Raw genomic sequence first — 21,588 nt, forward strand, 5'->3', positions numbered from 1 at the left:
AATCTGTATGCAGGTCAGGAAGCAACAGTTAGAACTGGACATGGAACAACAGACTGGTTCCAAACAGGAAAAGGAGTACGTCAAGGCTGTATATTGTCACCCTGCTTATTTAACTTCTATGCAGAGTACATCATGAGAAACATTGGGCTGGAAGAAGCACAAGCTGGAATCAAGATTGCTGGGAGAAATATCAATAACCTCAGATATGCAGATGACACCACCCTTATGGCAGAAAGTGAAGAGGAACTCAAAAGCCTCTTGATGAAAGTGAAAGAGGAGAGTGAAAAAATTGGCTTAAAGCTCAACATTCAGAAAACAAAGATCATGCATCTGGTCCCATCACTTCATGGGAAAGAGATGGGGAAACAGTGGAAACAGTGTCAGACTTTATTTTGGGGGGCTCCAAAATCACTGCAGATGGTGACTGCAGCCATGAAATTAAAAGACACTTACTCCTTGGAAGGAAAAAGTTATGACCAACCTAGATAGCATATTGAAAAGCAGAGACATTACTTTGCCAACAAAGGTCCGTCTAGTCAAGGCTATGGTTTTTCCTGTGGTCATGTATGGATGTGAGAGTTGGACTGTGAAGAAGGCTGAGCGCCAAAGAATTGATGCTTTTGAACTGTGGTGTTGGAGAAGACTCCTGAGAGCCCCTTGGACTGCAAGGAGATCCAACCAGTCCATTCTGAAGGAGATCAGCTCTGGATCCTCTTTGGAGGGAATGATGCTAAAGCTGAAGCTCCAGTACTTTGGCCACCTCATGGGAAGAGTTGACTCATTGTAAAAGACTCTGATGCTGGGAGGGATTGGGGGCAGGAGGAGAAGGGGACAACAGAGGATGAGCTGGCTGGATGGCATCACCGACTCGATGGACATGAGTTTGAGTGAACTCTGGGAGTTGGTGATGGATAGGGAGGCCTGGCGTGCTGTGATTCATGGGGTCGCAAAGAGTTGGACACGACTGAGTGACTGAACTGAACTGAACTGATATTACCAAATGCAATCTACAGATTCAATCGATCCCTATCAAATTACCAATGGCATTTTACACAGAACTAGCCAAAGAATTGATGCTTTTGAACTGTGGTGTTGGAGAAGACTCTTGCGAGTCCCTTGGACTGCAAAGAGATCCAACCAGTCCATTCTAAAGGAGATCAGTCGTGGGTGTTCCTTGGAAGGAATGATGCTTAAGCTGAAACTCCAGTACTTTGGCCACCTCATGAGAAGAGTTGAGTCATTGGAAAAGACTCTGATGATGGGAGGGATTGGGGGCAGGAGGAGAAGGGCACAACAGAGGATGAGATGGCTGGATGGCATCACTGACTCGATGGAGGTGAGTTTGAGTGAACTCTGGGAGTTGGTGATGGACAGGGAGGCCTGGCGTGCTGCAGTTCATGGGGTCGCAAAGAGTCAGACACGACTGAGTGACTGAACTGAACTGAACTGAGAACAAAAAAATTCACAATTCATATGAAAACACAAAAGACCATGAATAGCCAAAGCAGTCAAGAAAGAAGACTGAGCTGGAGGAATCAACGTTCAGACAACCTTCTTGACTTCAGACTATACTACCAAGGTGCAATCATCAAGAGTATATGGTACTGGCACAAAAATAGAAATATAGACCAATGGAACAAGATAGAAAGCCCAGAAATAAACTCATGCCAGTGGGTACCTTATTTGACAATGGAGGCAAGAATATACAATGGGGCAAAGACAGCCTCTTCAATAAATGGTGTTGGGAAAACTGGACATGTAAAAGAATGAAATTAGAGCACTTCCTAATACCATACACAAAGATAAACCAAAATAGATTGAAGACCTAAATGTAAGACCAGAAACTATAAAACTCTAGAGGAAAATATAGACAGAACACTAAGTGACATAAATCAAAGCAAGAGGAGGTGGTCCTAAGATGGTGGAGGAATAGGACGGGGAGACCACTTTCTGCCCCACAAATTCATCAAAAAAAAAACATTTGAGCGCCGAGAAAATTCCACAGAACAACTTCTGAATGCTGGCAGAGGACATCAGGCACCCAGAAAAGCAGCCCATTGTCTTCGAAAGGAGGTAGGACAAAATATAAAATATAAAAAGGGAGACAAAAAAGGTAGGGATGGAGATCCATCCTGGGAAGGGAGTCCTAAAAAAAGAGAGAAGTTTCCAAACACCAGGAAACACTCTCTCCGGTGGGTCTGTGGCAAGCCTTGGAATCTCAGAGGGCAAAATAACCAGGAGGAAAAATAAATAAATAATTAAAACCCACAGATTACGTGCCTAACAGCAACTTCCAGCGGTGCAACAGCCCAGATGCTCGCATCCCCCACTAGCAAGTGGGGGAGGGACAGGGAGGAGCGGGCTGCGTTGCTTAGGGTAAGGACCGGCCCTGAATGCCCTGAGGGCAATCTGAGGGAACTAGCTTGAGATAGCAATCCAGACTATCAGATGGCTATCCCGCGAACCTGCAAAAAGCCCCAACCATGGCCAGGCACGCTCACAGAACAAAGGACTGAGCAGAGCTAACTGGCTGCGGACCAGCCCATCCCCCACCAGAGACAGGCAGGAAAGGGCAGCCAGAGCTGGAAGGGGACAATCACGGCCCCAGAGAGGCATCCTACACCAAACTGCAAGCAGACTTTGTTGCTAACCAAGTCTTCTTGGGATTCTGGACGGTCAACATCCGCCAGGAGGGTCGCAGCCAGAGATCAGCTTCCCAGAAGTGATACATGGCACACCTGAGAAGGCACACCCCTTGTACAACCAGAAAACCCAGCGGCTGGGATGGGGGAGGGGATAAGTTGCAGCCTTCAACTGGGGGCGACTACGCGTGCCAAGGACCTGGTCACCTGAGCTGCTTGGACCTGGGACGGAAGCAAAACGCAGGCCCAACCAAGTCTGAGCCTTTGTGGAGTACCCCAGAACCTGAATGGCTTAGACCTGGGAAGTGCAGGCAAACCAGGGCCCGCATCAGACAGTTCCCGGCAGAGCAACTTAGAGTCTGAGCAGTGTAGACTGGGAAGCACACACGCCGTGAGCAGGGGCAAACCCAGTGTGGCTGAATCAGTGTGAACACACACCAGTGATATTTGTTTGCAGTGTTCCTCCCTCCCCAAACCACGACTGAACAAGCGAGCCTAAAAAAAAAAAAAAAAAAAAAAATGACCACCACCGCGCCCCTTGTGTCAGGGTGGAAATTAGACACTGAAGAGACCAGCAAATAGAAGAAACTAAAATAAACAGAGGGGACTGCTTTGGAAGTGACAGGTGCAATAGATTAAAACCCTGTAGTTAGCACCGACTACATAGGAAGGGGCCTATAGACCATGAGAAGTACAAGCCAGACCAAGGAACTATCTGAAAATGAACTGACCCCACACTGTCCACAACAGCTTCAGAGAAAGTCTTAGATATATTTTTACTATTGCCATTTTTTAAATAAAAAAATTATTTTATTTATTTATTTTGGTTATTTTTAAGTCCCCATTACTCCTTTAATCTTCATTTTTATAACCTACTATTACTTTACACAAAAAAAAGACCCTATTTTTAAAGCAAGCTTCATGTACATATAGTTTATAATTTCTGTGACTTTGTGTTTTTTGTTTGTTTTATTGGTTTTTTTTTTTTTTAATACTGTATTTTTGAGAATCTAACCTCTGTCAAGATTTTTAATCTTTGCTTTTTGGTATTTGTTATCAACTTTGTACCTTTAAGAACCCAATCTTCAATACCCATTTTTGCTTGGGAGTGAGATCTCTGGCCTGATGGCTTTCTCTCCCTTTTGACTCTCCATTTTCTCCACCAGGTCGCCTCTATCTCCCCCTGCCCTTTTCTTCTCTACCCAACTCGGTGAATCTCCTTGTGTGTTCCAGGCTGTGGAGAACACTTAGGGAATTGATTACTGGCTGAATCTGTCTCTCTCCTTTTGATTCCCCCTTTTATCCTCCTGGCCACCTCTGTCTCCTTCCTCCCTCTTCTATTCTCTGTGTAACTCCATGAACATCTCTGAGGTATCCAGACTGTGGAGAGCACATAAGGAAGTAATTACTGGCTAGCTTGCTCTCTCCCCTTTTGATTCCCCCTCTTCTCCTCCTGGTCACCTCTATCTCCCTCCTCCCTCTTCTCTTCTCCATGTAACTCTGTGTACCTCTCCAGGTGTCCCTCACTGTGGAGAAACTTCATCATTAACCTAGATGTTTTTTTATCATCAGTGCTGTATAGATGGAGAAGTCTTGAGGCTACTGTAAGAATAAGACTGAAAACCAGAGACAGAAGGCTTAAGTTCAAATCCTGAGAACACCAGAGAACTCCTGAATCCAGGGAACATTAATTGATAGGAGCTCCTCAAACGCCTCCATACCTACACTGAAACCAAGCACCACCCAAAGGCCAACAAGCTACAGAGCAAGACATACCATGCAAATTCTCCAGCAACACAGGAACATAACCCTGAGCCTCAATATACAGGCTGACCAAAGTCACACCAAACCCACTGACATCTCAAAACTTATTACTGGACACTTCATTGCACTCCAGAAGGAAGAAATCCAGCTCCACCCACCAGAACACTGACACAAGCTTCCCTAACCAGAAAACCTTGACAAGTCACCCGTCCAACCCCACCCACAGCGAGGAACCTCCACAATAAAGAGGAACCACCAACTGCCAGAATACAAAAGGCCACCCCAAACACAGCAATATAAACAAGATGAAAAGGCAGAGAAATACCCAGCAGGTAAAGGAACAGGATAAATGCCCACTAAACCAAACAAAAGAGGAAGAGATAGGGAATCTATCTGATAAAAAATTCAAAATAATGATACTGAAAATGATCGAAAATCTTGAAAAAAAAATTGGAGTTATGGATAAATAGCCTGGAGACAAGGATCGAGAAGATATAAGAAAGGTTTAACAAGGACCTAGAAGAAATAAAAGAGAGTCAATATATAGTGAATAATGCAATAAATGAGATTAAAAAAAAAAACACTGTAGAGGGAATTGACAGTAGAATAACAGAGGCAGAAGATAGGATAAGTGAGGTAGAAGATAGAATGGTAGAAATAAATGAAACAGAGAAGAAAAAAGAATTAAGAGCAATGAGGACAACCTCAGAGACCTCTGGGACAATGTTAAATGCTCCAACATTCTAATCATAGGAGTCCCAGAAGAAGAAGACAAAAAGAAAGACCCTGAGAAAATACTGGAGGAGATAATAGCTGAAAACTTCCCTAAAATGGGGAAGGAAATAATCACCCAAGTCCAAGAAACCCAGAGAGTCCCAAACAGGATAAACACAAGGTGAAACACCCCAAGACACATAGTAATCAAATTAACAAAGATCAAACACAAAGAACAAATACTAAAAGCAGCAAGGGAAAAACAACAAATAACACACAAGGGGGTTTCCATAAGGATAACAGCTGATCTTTCAATAGAAACTCTTCAGGCCAGGAGGGAATGGCAGAACATACTTAAAGTGATGAAAGAAAATAACCTACAGCCCAGATTACTGTACCCAGCAAGGATCTCATTCAAATATGAAGGAGAAATCAAAAGCTTTACAGACAAGCAAAATCTGAGAGAATTCAGCACTACCAAAATAGCTCTCCAACAAATGCTAAAGGGTCTTCTCTAGACAAGAAACACAGAAAGGGTGTATAAACTCAAACCCCAAACAACAAAGTTAATGGCAATGGGATCATACTTATCAGTAATTACCTTAAATGTAAATGGGTTGAATGCCCCAACAAAAAGACAAAGACTGGCTGAATGGATACAAAAACAAGACCCCTATATATGTTGTATACAAGAGACCCACCTCAAAACAAGGGACACATACAGACTGAAAGTGAAGGGCTGGAAAAAGATATTCCATGCAAATAGAGACCAAAAGAAAGCAGAGGTAACAATACTCATATCAGATAAAATAGACTTTAAAACAAAGGCTGTCATTAAAAAGAATACATTTAAATCAGTTCTAATGAGGTGGATGAAACTGGAGCCTATTATACAGAGTGAAGTAAGCCAGAAGGAAAAACACCAATACAGTATACTAACGCATATATATGGAATTTAGAAAGATGGTAACGATAACCCTGTATACGAGACAGCAAAAGAGACACTGATGTATAGAACAGTCTTATGGACTCTGTGGGAGAGGGAGAGGGTGGGAAGATTTGGGAGAATGGCATTGAAACATGTGAAACATCATGTATGAAACGAGATGCCAGTCCAGGTTCAATGCACGATGCTGGATGCTTGGGGCTGGTGCACTGGGACGACCCAGAGGGATGGTGTGGGGAGGGAGGAGGGAGGAGGGTTCAGGATGGGGAACACATGTATACTAATTAAATAATTTTCTATTAAAGAAAAAAAAAAAAAAAAAAAATAAAACAAAGGCTGTGAAAAGAGCCAAAGAGGGACACTACATAATGATCAAAGGATCAATCTAAGAAGAAGATATAACAGTCATAAATATATATGAACCCAACATAGGAACACCACAATACGTAAGACAAGTGCTAACAAGTATGAGAGGGGAAATTAACAATAACACAATAATAGTGGGAGACTTTAATACCCCACTCACACCTATGGATAGATCAACTAAACAAAAAATTAACAAGGAAACACAAACTTTAAATGATACAATAGACCAGTTAGACCTAATTGATATCTATAGGACATTTCACCCCAAAACAATGAATTTCACCTTTTTCTCAAGGACACATGGAACCTTCTCCAGGATAGATCACATCCTGGGCCATAAATCTAGTCTTGGTAAATTCAAAAAAATTGAAATCATTCCAAGCATCTTTTCTGATCACAATGCAGTAAGATTAGATCTCAATTACAGGACAAAAATATTAAAAATCCCAACATATGGAGTTTGAACAACACGCTGATGAATAACCAACAAATCACAGAAGAAATCAAAAAAGAAATAAAAATATGCATAGAAATGAATGAAAACACAACAACCCAAAACCTATGGGACACTGTAAAAGCAGTACTAAGGGAAAGGTTCATAGCAATACAGGCTTAACTCAAGAAACAAGAAAAAAGTCAAATAAATAACCTATCTCTACACCTAAAGCAACTAGAAAAGGAAGAAATGAAGAACCCCAGGGTTAGTAGAAGGAAAGAAATCTTAAAAATTAGGGTAGAAATAAATGCAAAAGAAACAAAAGAGACCATAGCAAAAACCAACAAAGCCAAAAGCTTGTTCTTTGAGAAGATCAATAAAATTGACAAACCATTAGCCAGACTCATCAAGAAACAAAGGGAGAAGAATCAAATCAACAAATTTAGAAACGAAAATGGAGAGATCACAACAGAAAACACAGAAATACAAAGGATCATAAGAGACTATTATCAGCAACTATATGCAAATAAAATGGACAACGTGGAAGAAATGGACAAATTCTTAGAAAAATACAACTTTCCAAAACTGAACCAGGAAGAAATAGAAAATCTTAACAGACCTATGATAAGCACAGGAATTGAAACTGTAATCAGAAATCTTCCAACAAACAAAAGCCCAGGACCAGACGGCTTCACAGCTGAATTCTACCAAAAATTTGGAGAAGAGCTAGCACCTATCCTACTCAAGCTCTTCCAGAAAATTCCAGAGGAAGATAAACTTCCAAACTCATTCTAGGAGGCCACCATCACCCTAATACCAAAACCGGATGAAGATGCCACAAAAAAAGAAAACTACAGGCCAATATCACTGATAAACATAGATGCAAAAATCCTTAACAAAATTCTAGCAAACAATCCAACAACATATTAAAAAGATCATACATCATGACCAAGTGGGCTTTATCCCAGGGGTGCAAGGATTCTTCAATATCTGCAAATCAATCAATGTAATATACCACATTAACAAATTGAAAAATAAAATAAAAGCCATATGGCTATCTCAATAGATGCAGAGAAAGCCTTTGACAAAATTCAACATCCATTTATGATAAAAAAAAAAAACCTCCAGAAAGCAGGAATAGAAGGAACATACCTCAACATAATAAAAGCTATATATGACAAACTATCAGCAAACGTTATCCTCAATGGTGAAAAATTGAAAGCATTTCCCCTAAAGTCAGGAACAAGACAGGGGTGCCCACTCTCACCACTATTATTCAACATAAACATAGTTTTGGAAGTTTTGGCCACAGCAATCAAAGCAGAAAATGAAATAAAAGGAATCCAGATTGGAAAAGAAGAAGTAAAACTCTCACTGTTTTCAGATAACATGATCCTCTACATAGAAAACCCTAAAGACTCCACCAGAAAATTACTAAAGCTAATCAATGAATACAGTGAAGTTGCAGGATATAAAATCAACACACAGAAATCCCTTGCATTCCTATACACTAACAATGAGAGAACAGAAAGAGAAATTAAGGAAACAATTCCATTCACCATTGCAATGAAAAGAATAAAATACTTAGGAATATATCTACCTAAAGAAACAAAAGACCTATATATAGATAACTATAAAACACTGGTGAAAAAAATCAAAGAGGACACAAATAGATGGAGAAATATACTGTGTTCATGGATTGGAAGATATAATATAGTGAAAATGAGTATACTACCCAAAGCAATCTATAGATTCAATGCAATCCCTATCAAGCTACCAACGATATTTTTCAGAGAACTGGAACAAATAATTTCACAATTTGTATGGAAATACAAAAAAACCTTGAATAGCCAAAGCAATCTTGAGAAAGAAGAATGGAACTGGAGGAATCAACCTTCAGTCTCTACTACAAAGCCATAGTCATCAAGATAGTATGGTACTGGCAGAAAGACAGAAATATAGATCAATGGAACAAAACAGAAAGCCAGAGATAAATCCACACACATATGGACACCTTATCTTTGACAAAAGAGGCAAGACTATACAATGGAGAAAAGACAATCTCTTTAACAAGTGGTGCTGGGAAAACAGGTCAACCACTTGTAAAAGAATGAAACTAGAGCACTGTCTAACACCATACACAAAAATAAACTCAAAATGGATTAAAGACCTAAACGTAACACCAGAAACTATAAAACTCCTAGAGGAAAACACAGGCAAAACACTCTCCGACATAAACCACAGCAGGATCCTCTATGACCCACCTCCCAGATTATTGGAAATAAAAGCAAAAATAAACAAATGGGACCTAATTAAAATTAAAAGCTTCTGCACAACAAAGGAAACTATAGGCAGGGTGAAAAGACAGCCTTCAGAATGGGAGAAAATAATAGCAAATGAAGCAATAGACAAAGAATCTCAAAAATATACAAGCAACTCCTGCAGCTCAATTCCAAAAAAATAAGCTACCCAATCAAAAAATGGGCCAAAGAACTAAACAGACATTTCTCCAAAGAAGACATACAGATGGCTAACAAACACATGAAAAGATGCTCAACATCACTCATTATCAGAGAAATGCAAATCAAAATCACAATGTGGTACTATTTCATGCCAGTCAGAATGGCTGTGATCCAAAAGTCTACAAGCAAGAAATGCTGGAGAGGGTTTGGAGAAAAGGGAACCCTCTTACACTGTTGGTGGGAATGCAAACTAGTACAGCCACTATGGAGAACAGTGTGGAGATTCCTTAAAAAACTGGAAATAGAACTGCCATATGACCCGGCAATCCCACAGCTGGGCATACACACTGAGGAAAAGAGAATTGAAAGAGACACATGTACCCCAATGTTCATTGCAGCACTGTTTATAATAGCCAGGATGTGGAAGCAACCTAGATGTCCATCAGCAGACGAATGGATAATAAAGCTGTGGTACATACACACAATGGAATATTACTCAGCCATTAAAAAGAATACATTTGAATCAGTTCTAATGAGATGGATGAAACTGGAGCCTATTATACAGAGTAAAGTAAGCCAGAAAGGAAACACCAATACAGTATACTAATGCATAAATATGGAATTTAGAAAGAAGGTAATGATAACCCTGTATGCGAGACAGCAAAAGAGACACAGATGTATTGAACAGTCTTTTGGACTCTGTGGGAGAGGGCTAGGGAGGGATGATATGGGAGAATGGCACCGAAACATGTAAAATATCATATGTGAAACAAATCACCAGTCCAGGTTTGATGCATGATACAGGATGCTCGGGGCTGGTGCACTGGGATGACCCAGAGGGATGGGATGGGGAGGGAAGTGGGAGGGGAGTTCAGGATGGGGAACACATGTACACTCATGGTGGATTCAAGTCAATGTATGGCAAAACCAATACAATATTGTAAAGTAAAATAAATAAATTAATTAATTAAAAAATAAAATGAGGCACTATATACATTAAAAAAAATCAAAATAAGATTCTCTATGACACACCTCCTAGAGTAATGGAAATAAAAACAAAAGTAAACAAGTGGGACCTGATTAAACGTAAAAGCTTTTGCACAGCAAAGGAAACTATAAGTAAGGTGAAAAGCCAACCCTCAGATTGGGAGAAAATAACAGCAACTGAAACAACTGACAAAGGATTAATTTCCAAAATATGCAAGCAGCTCATACAGCTCAATACCAAAAAAGCAAACAACCCAATCAAAAAGAGGGTAACAGACCTAAACAGCCACTTCTCCAAAGAAGACATACAGAAGGCTAATAAACACTTGAAAAGATGCTCAACATTACTCATTATTAGAGAAATGCAAATCAAAATTAGAATGAAATATTACCTCACACCAGTCAGAATAGCCATCATCAAAAGTCTACAACAATAAATGCTGGAAAGGGTGTGGAGAAAAAGGATTGTTCTTGCACTGTTGATGGGAATGTAAATTGATGCAGCCACAATGGAAGATGGTATGGAGATTCCTTAAAAAGCTAGGTATAAAACCACCATGTGACCCAGCAATCCCACTCCTAGGCATATTCCCTGAGGAAATCAAAACTGAAAGAGACACATGTATCCCATTGTTCATTACAGAGCTATTTACAATAGCTAAAACATGAAAGCAACCTAGATGTCCATTGACAGATGAATAGATAAAGAAGTGGTACATATACACAATGGAATATTACTCAGCCATAAAAAGGAATGCATTTAAGTCAGTTCTAATGAGGTGGATGAACCTAGAGCCTATTATCCAGAGTGAAGTAAGTCAGATAGAGAAAGATAAATATCATATTACAACCCATATATACAGAATCTAGAAAAATGGTAATGAAGAATTTATTTGCAGGTTATCAGTGGAGAAACAGACATAGAGTATAGACTTATGGTCATGGGAGAGGGGAGGAGATGGTGAGACGGTGATATGTATGATGAGAGTAACATGGAAATTTACATTACCATATGTAAAATAGATAGCCAGTGGGAATTTGCTGTATGCTCTTTATCAACCTAGAGGGGTGGGATGGGGACAGAGATGGGTGGGAGCTTCAGAAGGGAGAGGATGTATGTATACCTATGACTGATTCATGTTGAGGTGTGACAGAAAACAACAAAATTCTGTAAAGCAATTATCATTCTTTTAAAAAACAAACACTTTTATTTTTAAAAAGCCATTGTTTCCTCTGTCTATATATTTCTTTTCTCAAGACACAAAAGATGATAAAGTATCTACTAAGCCACATCTCAGCCTACAAGTTGATTCCTCAGTGTGGGACTGTATGCAATTTGTCTGCTTTAGAGAAATGATTCCAGTGTATTATTGTTTTGAGTTACTTGGCCCATTGTGAAAATTCAATAAATGCTTTAAAAATTAATAAACCAAACCATCAATTAAGTAGAATCAGGAGAACAGACGGAGGAGTTCTCACACCCTACGACACTTCCAAAACCAAAAGGAAGAAGAAAAACTTCCCTGCTTCCAATGAAAAGACTGGCAAGGACTCAGTCTGTGAAGAGCCATGGACGCTTTGTTACTGAAGTCTCCCACTCTCCTTTCCCCTCTTTATAAATGCATTCTTCTTCTCTTGCCCTGAAGGACTTGCACATGGTTCACCAAGGGTGCAGACCCTGAATTGCAATTCTCTGCTGGTCCCAAATGAACCCATCTTTGCTGGAAAAGTATTTGGTTATTGTTTTAGATCAATTTGTTAACAAAATTGAGGGTTATCTTTTTTAAGAGTAAGAGAGCAGTAAAAGGTAGCTTGAGTCCACCTCTATGCTCAATGCTGAGGATACAAGAATAAGAATACATTCTCCTCTCAAGGAACTCAGCTGCTGATGGGGAAAATAAATGCATTTCAGAGAGGAGAGAGCTCTACTAGGGGAATGCTCAAAGGTTATAAGACTGAGCAAATGACTATGACTGGGAGAGGAGGAAGTCTTTGGAGAGGAGATGATATTTAAACAGAAGTGAAGTTCAAGTCTGTTAGGCAGACAAAGGAGAGAAAGTGTGTATCTGGCAGGAAGAACAGAAACCAGAGATGAAATGGTACAGCATACCCTCCATGACCCTTGAAAGCCTCGATGAGGCTGAAGCACAGAGGAAGTGGTGGGACATTAGGTGGAGAGAAGACAGGAATCACTCTGAATTGTGCTAAGGGACCAGGCCCATACCTTTAGGTTTTACCTTGAGGGAGGTGAGAACCAGGGGAGGACATTATGCGAAAAATGACCTACTTAGTAGGGCCTCAGTGGCAGCAGGGAGGAGAAGAGAGGGGAGAGTTGAGAGGATGGACAGAGCGGTAGATAGTGCCTCTGTTTATTCTTACCACATCCTGTTTCATCAAAGACTTAATCAGGGTAGTTAAAGTCCCATAACTTTTCTTCTGTCTTTGATTCAGCCCATCCCAACTTCAAAGTTGTTAAAGATGTGAGGAGAGTGAAGAGGTAGAGGAGAAGGGGAACAGGAGTTGGGAGGTAAGAAAGAAGGAGGAAGATTAAAAACATTAAGAAAAATCAGGAGTGGAAGACTGTGAGCCCTCAGGGACCCACTAATGCAGTGATATCAGTACACGGGTTCAGTGAGCCTGTGGTGCCCTTGGCCTCTCCCCCATGAGCCAGGATGCCTCCATGCTTCATTATGGTGTGTGTCCTCACACATCTCATTCAAGGGCTGGAGGTGACAATACCTTTGGGGGAAGTCTCTTCTGCATATCTTGCCTGTAATCATGGAGCAGAAACCTTCTCCAGAAGTTTCTTGGCTAATGCATTTTTTGTTGAAATTTTCAATCCTGGATCAGATACACACATCACGAAGTCTTGCTTCTAAATGTTTTAGGAAAGTGCACAATTTTGTTGGGGGACAAACAAAGGGGAAGTGGCTAAGAATGGCTTTAGGTAGACCCAAAAAACAAGACTATCATCTTATAAAGCACCTGCAGTATGGACTGAACATGAGGGACCAGAGGCAACAGTAGGTGGACAGAGATGCAAAGTCTGTCTTATACAGAAAAACTCTTAGCAGCAGAGGTCATGTACTCAAATGCAAGTAATGTAAATAAGAGAAGATGGTCAGGTAAGAATTTACTCTCTAAAGAAGTACTGGGACCCATCATTCTCCCAAAATTGAGTTAAACTTGAGTATTTAAGGTGAGAAGACAGGAAAGCAGGATTTTTATTTTTATTTGCAGAAACAGTAGCTCCAGAAAAATGTACCTCCATGTTTTGGCATTTGGGCGACTTCCAGTAAACAGCTGATATCCACCTGAGCTCCTAAAATGAAGTCTGAAAGTTTTAACATAAAGAGAGGTACAAATTTGTGTTTTTCTGCCTTGCTCTTGAGTGTAGGTAGCCATGGATCAACAGGGATTAAGGAAGGCCACTAACACAAAAGGAAAAAACCAAATAAATAGGAAAATGAATGAGAAGCAAAACCAAAATGACATAGGAAACAGAAAAAAAGTTTATATAGCTAACATCTGTTGAGAGAAGCAAGAAGATATAATATCCATAAAATAAGGACATGAAAAAATAAGGTATGAAAAAATTATGGAACAAAAAAGAATTCTTGGGAATTAAAATATGTTTTCAGAAATGAAAACTTTAATAGAGGGTTGGAAAGTAGCATTGAGGAATTTTCTTCTGAATGTAGAATGAAAATACAATTACTTAGGGTGTCCTCAAGATGGGGCCCAGAAAGGGTAGTTAGAGTCTGAGTGTCCTTTTGGAGCTACCCACTGCGGTGTTAACTCAAGGTGAGAAGACTATTCCTATAGGGGATGACTCAGTTTAGGTAGCATATCTCCAAATGGATGAGAAGGGTGTCTATGCAGAGGTGCAGCTTGATGTCAACTGTCAGAGCCCAAGCAGGGTGAGGAGGGTTTCCACATTGGAAGGTTCTGATGGGGGGTGTTGGGGCATGAGTAGGGTAAGGAAAGTGTCTGAGCAGGGAGTGACCTGCTGTGTGATACCAAAGCCCAAGTGCAGTGAGGAAAGTATCAGGAGAGAGAGTGGAAATGTAGACAGAATTACTACAGGAGATGGTTGCATAGAAAGGGTGAATTAAATAATTAATTTTATGTGACTTGAAATATATATAATATACAATTATATATATATATATATACACACACACACACCAGACCACCTGATCTGCCTCTTGAGAAATTTGTATGCAGGTCAGGAAGCAACAGTTAGAACTGGACATGGAGCAACAGACTGGTTCCAAATAGGAAAAGGAGTTCGTCAAGGTTGTATATTGTCACCCTGTTTATTTAACTTTTATGCAGAGTACATCATGAGAAACGCTCGACTGGAAGAAACACAAGCTGGAATCAAGATTGCCGGGAGAAATATCAATCACCTCAGATATGCAGATGACACCACCCTTATGGCAGAAAGTGAAGAGGAACTCAAAAGCCTCTTGATGAAAGTGAAAGTGGAGAGTGAAAAAGTTGGCTTAAAGCTCAACATTCAGAAAACAAAGATCATGGCATCCAGTCCCACCACTTCATAGGAAATAGATGGGGAAACAGTGGAAACAGTGTCAGACTTTATTTTTCTGGGCTCCAAAATCACTGCAGATGGTGACTGCAGCCATGAAATTAAAAGACACTTACTCCTTGGAAAGAAAGTTATGACCAACCTAGATAGCATGTTCAAAAGCAGAGACATTTACTTTGCCAACAAAGGTTCGTCTAGTCAAGGCTATGGTTTTTCCAGTGGTCATGTATGGATGTGAGAGTTGGACTGTGAAGAAAGCTGAGTGCGGAAGAATTGATGCTTTTGAACTGTGGTGTTGGAGAAGGCTCTTGTGAGTCCCCTGGACTGCAAGGAGATCCAACCAGTCCATTCTAAAGGAGATCAGCCCTGGGATTTCTTTGGAAGGAATGATGCCAAAGCTGAAACTCCAGTACTTTGGCCACCTCATGCGAAGAGTTGACTCATTGGAAAAGACTCTGATGGTGGGAGGGATTGGGGGCAGGAGGAGAAGGGGATGACAGAGGATGAGATGGCTGGATGGCATCACTGACTTGATGGACGTGAGTCTGAGTGAACTCCGGGAGTTGGTGATGGACAGGGAGGCCTGGCGTGCTGCAATTCATGGGGTGGCGAAGAGTCGGACATGACTGAGCGACTGAACTGAACTGAACTGTATGGATGTGAGAGTTGGACTATAAAGAAAGATGAGCACAGAAGAATCGATGCTTTTGAACTATGGTGTTGGAGAAGACTCTTGAGAGTCCCTTGGACTGCAAGGAGATCCAACCAGTCCATCCTAAAGGAGATCAGTCTTGAATGTTCATTGGAAGGACTGATGTTGAAGCTGAAGCTCCAGTACTTTGGCCACCTGATGCGAAGAGCTGGCTCATTTGAAAAGACCCTGATGTTGGGAAAGATTGAAGGCAGGCGGAGAAGGGGACGACAGAAGATGAGATGGTTAGATGGCATCACCAACTCGATGGCATCACCAACTCGATGGACATGAGTTTGGGTAAACTCCGGGAGTTGGTGATGGACAGGGAAGCCTGGTGCACTGTGTTTCATGGGGTTGCACAGAGTCGGACACGACTGAGCGACTGAACTGAACTGAACTCATAAAGAATAATATAAATATATAATAATTTTATATATATATAAAAGAATAGTGGGAGCCAGGTTCCTCACCAGAGAAAGGAATTATAAGTATAGAAAAAGAAAAATAGAAAGAATTCTATCATGTTCCAATGGGAATGGAAGTATCTATGTGAATATATGATTTTCATTAGTTACACGGATGATAGAGGTAGGTAGATAGATAGATGATAGATACACAAAAATTGAATGGGACTGTTATATATCAGCACACCCAGCACTCAGATTTGCCTTTCAGTACCATTCTCCTCAAAGGAAGCAGGACTGTTTACTAAAATAGGTGATTCCAGAGCCGGAGCAGAGAAAGCATAAGATAAACATGGGGCATTTCACTGGGCCAGTAAGAAAAGAAGTGCTCTAACAATAAAAAGAACAGAAGCCAGCTTACAGACTCTGACTGGCGAATCCTGGGGTAAGTGGAGCATCAAAATAAGTCATGATAATAATAAATTATAACTTAATGAACAAAAAAGGAAAATTAATTTCACACAGGTATAAATAAATAAATGAATAAATTGGAAGTTTGGTAAGAAACTAGATATTCACATAATCTCAAAGTACTTTCCCACAAAATATTTACTAACTTCCAAGGGAAAATAAATAACTTAAGTGATAAGCCTAACAAACACCTCTTAGTAATCAAAGTGATGAGACATTAGCAACAGGACATAGCAAAATCTCTTATACCTCATAGGCTGCAATAGCAGCAGAGCATGACTTCTGTAATATTCCTGGTAAAGTCACAAAAATGCCACAGCTGACTGTACAGCAGGATTGGTGGAAATGTTTTTGTAGAAAATGCACACAAATGTTAAGGAGTGGTGGGCATCAAGATTGTAACTTACCCTCAATCTTTCAGGGAAAAAGTATGTAATGCTCTGATTTTCTGTAAGTGTGAGATTTTTCAAAAAGTTAAAAATGCTTTTAAACATTTTTTAAATCTAGAAGAACTACATAGCAGAATATCATATTGTTTGTCCTCTGGATAAAAAGCAATTTAAAAAAATAAGATTTCAATATGAACTAACACTAAAATAAAACTGACTACATGAAAACTAACACAAAAATTAGAGAAGGCAAATCACAAAGTGGAAGAAAGTACTGTAATAAATATAGCTGATAATAGATCAACTACTAAATTACCTAAGAACTCATACACTAAATAGAAAAAGTCAGAGGAAAGGGAACAAAATGCATTCATGAGAAACCTGCATACAATAAAAAGTATGGAAGGAAATGCTAGAGAAATGCAAATTAGGACTACAGTGAAATTTCATTTTTTTACCCACTAAATTAGCAAAAACAAAGAAATCTGACAATAGCAAATGTTAGGAGGATATGAATCAATAGGAACGCTTCAACACTGCTGATGAAATGCAATGCATTAACAACTTTGGGAAAGAATTTGGCATGATTTTGTAAAGGTAAATCTTTGAAGATCTCATGGCTCAGCAATTTCACTTTAAAATATATGACGACTCATAGTTCCTCAACATGACAACTGGAGACAAGTAGAAGAAAATTCAAAAGAGCACTGTTTGCAACAGAAAAACTGAAACAATCCCACTAAGCTTATTCTCACAAAAGAATATTACACAGCAAAAATAACTACAGCCAAACAGAGTAACATGTGGCATTTAGAAACATAATGTGGAGTGATAAAAAGCAAACCCCAGAATATTATATAGTCTAATATTTGTATAAAGCTCAATAAAGCAAAATAAAACAATATGTCAATTATGTAAAGGTATAGTGAGATTATTTTTATAAACGGTGGAATGATAAACACAAAATTCAAGAAAGAGCTTTCATTTGGGAAGAAGTGATGTGGTAGAGAGCACCTATAGGAAGTTACTGGTACCATGTGATTCTTGAACTGACTACTGTATACATGACTGTTTATGCAATATATTGATAATGTTGTATATTATAATGTATATACATTTGTTATTGTTGCTCAGTTACTAAGTCTTGTCTGACTCTTTGTGATCCCATGGACTGCAGCACTCCAGGCTCACCTGTCCTTCACTATCTCCCTGAGTTTGCTTAAATTCATAACCATTGAGTCAATGATACTATCTAACCATCTCATCTTCTGCTGCCCTCTTCTCCTTTACCGTCTGTCTTTCCAAGGATCAGGGTCTTTTCCAATGAGTTTTACACATGATCTTTTACTTGTAATAATTATTATACTACAGTGAAAATATCTGAATACTCGTGATAATTTCTGATTTGAAAATAAAAAATACAATTATATGGATCACTCAATGTTTTGTCACAATTTCTGATTCTGCTATTGGAAGGTTTGGGGTCACATATTAATTTTAGCAAGTTTGTTGAGGAAGAAGTTTTGAGTTCAAGAGAGGCCAGGTGTCTCATTCAAGGTCGTCCATTTGGTAAGTGTTGGTTAAAGTCTCCAATTTCAGGCTTAAGACTCGGGATCCTGTGCAGTTTCCAACAATCCAGACTCACACAAAAAGGGGTACTGGGGAAAAGAACTCAGGTACAGAAAACAGAGCTGCTCTTCTGGGGGAATGCTGTCATCCTAAGAGGAAACTGTCCACCAAGATGGCAGAAAAGAAGGTGTGACTTTCCATAATGCTTCCATGACAACACATCTTCTTGTCACAGGAATATTCAAATCAACATCAAAATAAAAAATAAGGATATTATCAATTTTGCTAAAAACTCTGAGTAAATTGCTTAGGTTCACTATGCATTCACTTCTATGATAATCCATACAACAAAAACACAAGTTATTAACAGGGGAGATACAGTAGGTCTCTATGCCCACTCTACAAAGAAAACAAAGTCAAAGAGAAGTAAGGAACCCATTGTCACTCACTTTTACAAGCCAGAGGATGCCTCCCTAATCTCTTCACTGCTGCCTGCATCTCCTGGTTCCTCAGGGTATAGATCATGGGGTTGAGCATGGGGGTCATGATGGTTTGGCTGATGGACACAGCCTTGTCCATGGGGAAGGAGGTGAAGGGCCGGGCATAGAGGTAAATGCTTGGAACAAAGACCATAGACACCACGACGATGTGGGTGGTGCAGGTGGAAGCTGCCTTCCTCCTCGCCTTCCCAGAGTGGGACCTAAGCATCACCAGGATGGCTGAGTAGGAGACCAGGAGGAGGAGGAACCAGATGAGGACCAGCACCCCACTGTTGGAAATGATAAGGAACTCCAGGAGGGAGGTGTCAGTGCAGGCGAGCCTCAGCACTTGTGGAACATCACAGTAGAAGTTATCTAGGACGTTGGAGCCACAAAAAGGCAGTGGGAGCATCAGAGCCAGTTGAGAAATCGAATGGATGAAGCCTCCCACCCAGCTAGCCACCACCAGCCCCACACAGAGCTGAGTGTTCATAATGCTGACATAGTGGAGGGGCCGGGATATAGCAACAAGGCGGTCATAGGCCATCACTGAGAGGAAGAAGACCATGGCACCTCCCAGAAAGTGGAAGAAGAAAATCTGGGCCATGCAGCCCTGGTAGGAGATGGTCTTCTTCTCAGCAAGAGAGTCCACCAGCATCTTTGGGGCAGTGACTGAGGAGAAACAGAGGTCTATGATGGCCAGGTTTCGCAGCAGAAAATACATGGGTGTGTGGAGCCTGGAATCAGAGGTCACTGTGACCATGATGAGGAGGTTTCCCATGACAGTGGTGATATAAACAAACAGGAACACCAGAAACAAGACGAGCTGGAGCTCCTGAGTCTGTGAGAGTCCCAGGAAGACAAATTCTGATACACACGTGTGGTTCCCTGATTCCATGGTGTCTACTCCATACACCTAAAGGAAACACACCGCAGAAGTGATGTATTAGTGCCCGGGGCTCAAACTGAGTGTCCAGGTTTAGATGGTGGACATTCACGTGCAGATCATAATTCCAGGTGCTGACTAAATGTCCTTGGCCCTGGAATGTGTACCAGTTGGTACTGGAATATATATATTCTTGAGATATCTTAAAGCCATTCATGACATATACAATCTGCTTTAAAAAATTCTGTGTAATATAGTGATAGGAAGACACTTGGAGTCCAGCAGACATGTAGTCAAATTCCAGAGTTTCTTGTCCTTGAGATGGGACCCACATTAATTTACTCAAGCCCTTCATCTCAGTTTCCACATCTTGCTAAAGCTGAAACTCTAGTACTTTGGCCACCTCATGCGAAGAGCTGACTCACTGGAAAAAACTCTGATGCTGGGAGGGATTGGGGGCAGGAAGAGAAGGGGACGACAGAGGATGAGATGGCTGGATGGCATCACTGACTTGATGGACGTGAGTCTGGGTGAACTCCGGGAGTTGGTGATGGACAGGGAGGCCTGGCGTGCTGCGATTCACGGGGTTGCAAAGAGTCAGACACGACTGAGCGACTGAACTGAACTGAACTGAAGGTAGAAATAAAAGTGTTGTCTCTATTCAATGTCCAGGGGATTAAATAAGATAGAACATAAGATTCCTAGAATAGCGTCTGGAATAATAAATAGTAATCACTCTCCTCTGTGTAGTCTCCTACTAAAAACCTCCTGCCTTCTTACAGTCTCTAATACATTTTTGTACCAGTCATTTCTCATGCAACAGTTATTACATCTAAAAGTTCGTGAACTTTTTGTATTTCTAGGTTTTCCTCCTGATTCAACCATAATGTGCCACTACAGACATGTGCCTTGATTCACAATTAATCTGTGCACTGCAGTGCTCATGCTTGCTCATAGTCAATACTTAAAAAGCATGTGGCATGGACTGCTGGGTGGGTAAACAATTATAGGGAATGTCCCCCGCCACTGGTGTAGGTGGTCCCTTACTGGGTGACTTAACAGGATATATATGGTGTGTGTGCTGAGACATGAGAAGGCGGAGAGAGACTTTCTGGATTAAGAAATAGGTGATGGATTTTGTACGAAGGGGTATGGAAGGGCTCTTTTAAAAGCCCCAAGAATTTCTGTTACTGAATACAAAGACAGATGAGAAAGGAAGATGTCGAAATAAGAGAAATAGTATAGACAAAGGAATAAAGAATACTAGAGTGAGTTGCCATTCCCTTCTCCAGGGAGTCTTTTGAACCCAGGTCTTCTGCATTGCAGGCAGAGTCTTTAATGTCTGAGCCACCAGGGTGTTGTCAAAAGAATGAAGAGGGGATATTAAGAGGAAGGAAGGGGAAGGGGAAAGTGGAGGGGGAGGGAAGAGGCTGGGAACAAAGGCGAAGAAGGACACAGAAGGTGAGAGATAAGGATGACAGTAGAGAGTTAAGTGGCCTCCTCACTCCCCAGCCTTGTCTCACTCCCCACCCCTCACCCGCTTCTTGCAATGTATTGTTCATCAGAGGTCATTTTAGTCCCATCATATTTTTTTCCATTGTCCCTCTTGACTAGATTGCAAGTTCAGTAACTTAGTAGCCCCAGCACCTGTAACAGCAACTCTGATTCACCAGTTGCTCAAAAAAAGTTGCTGTCATAATGAATAAGTAGGTAATTACGGGATCCTTCCTATTCAATGTGACCACGTGGAGAATTTTGTGGTGTATTTTCCTATCCTTTGCTCTCAGTATCGTCCCTCTAAATCACAGGACCCAGTTTCTACTTTGT

General features: G+C 40.6%; 1 protein-coding gene across 1 annotated transcript; it reads right to left on the bottom strand.

Moving 5' to 3' along the window:
- Positions 1 to 18,837: 18,837 nt before the first annotated feature.
- LOC102267314 (olfactory receptor 4D2) lies at positions 18,838 to 19,773 on the bottom strand. The gene has a single exon (XM_005900661.2). It carries the CDS (start codon positions 19,771 to 19,773, stop codon positions 18,838 to 18,840), a length of 936 nt encoding a protein of 311 aa, XP_005900723.2.
- Between the last annotated feature and the right edge of the window lie 1,815 nt (positions 19,774 to 21,588).

Source organism: Bos mutus, chromosome 19 (genome assembly GCF_027580195.1).
Source record: "Bos mutus isolate GX-2022 chromosome 19, NWIPB_WYAK_1.1, whole genome shotgun sequence".
NCBI lineage: Eukaryota > Metazoa > Chordata > Mammalia > Artiodactyla > Bovidae > Bos > Bos mutus.

Bases quoted from the DNA above. Each gene is read 5' to 3' on its own strand.
- LOC102267314 (XM_005900661.2), bottom strand. From the start codon at position 19,773: ATGGAATCAGGGAACCACACGTGTGTATCAGAATTTGTCTTCCTGGGA.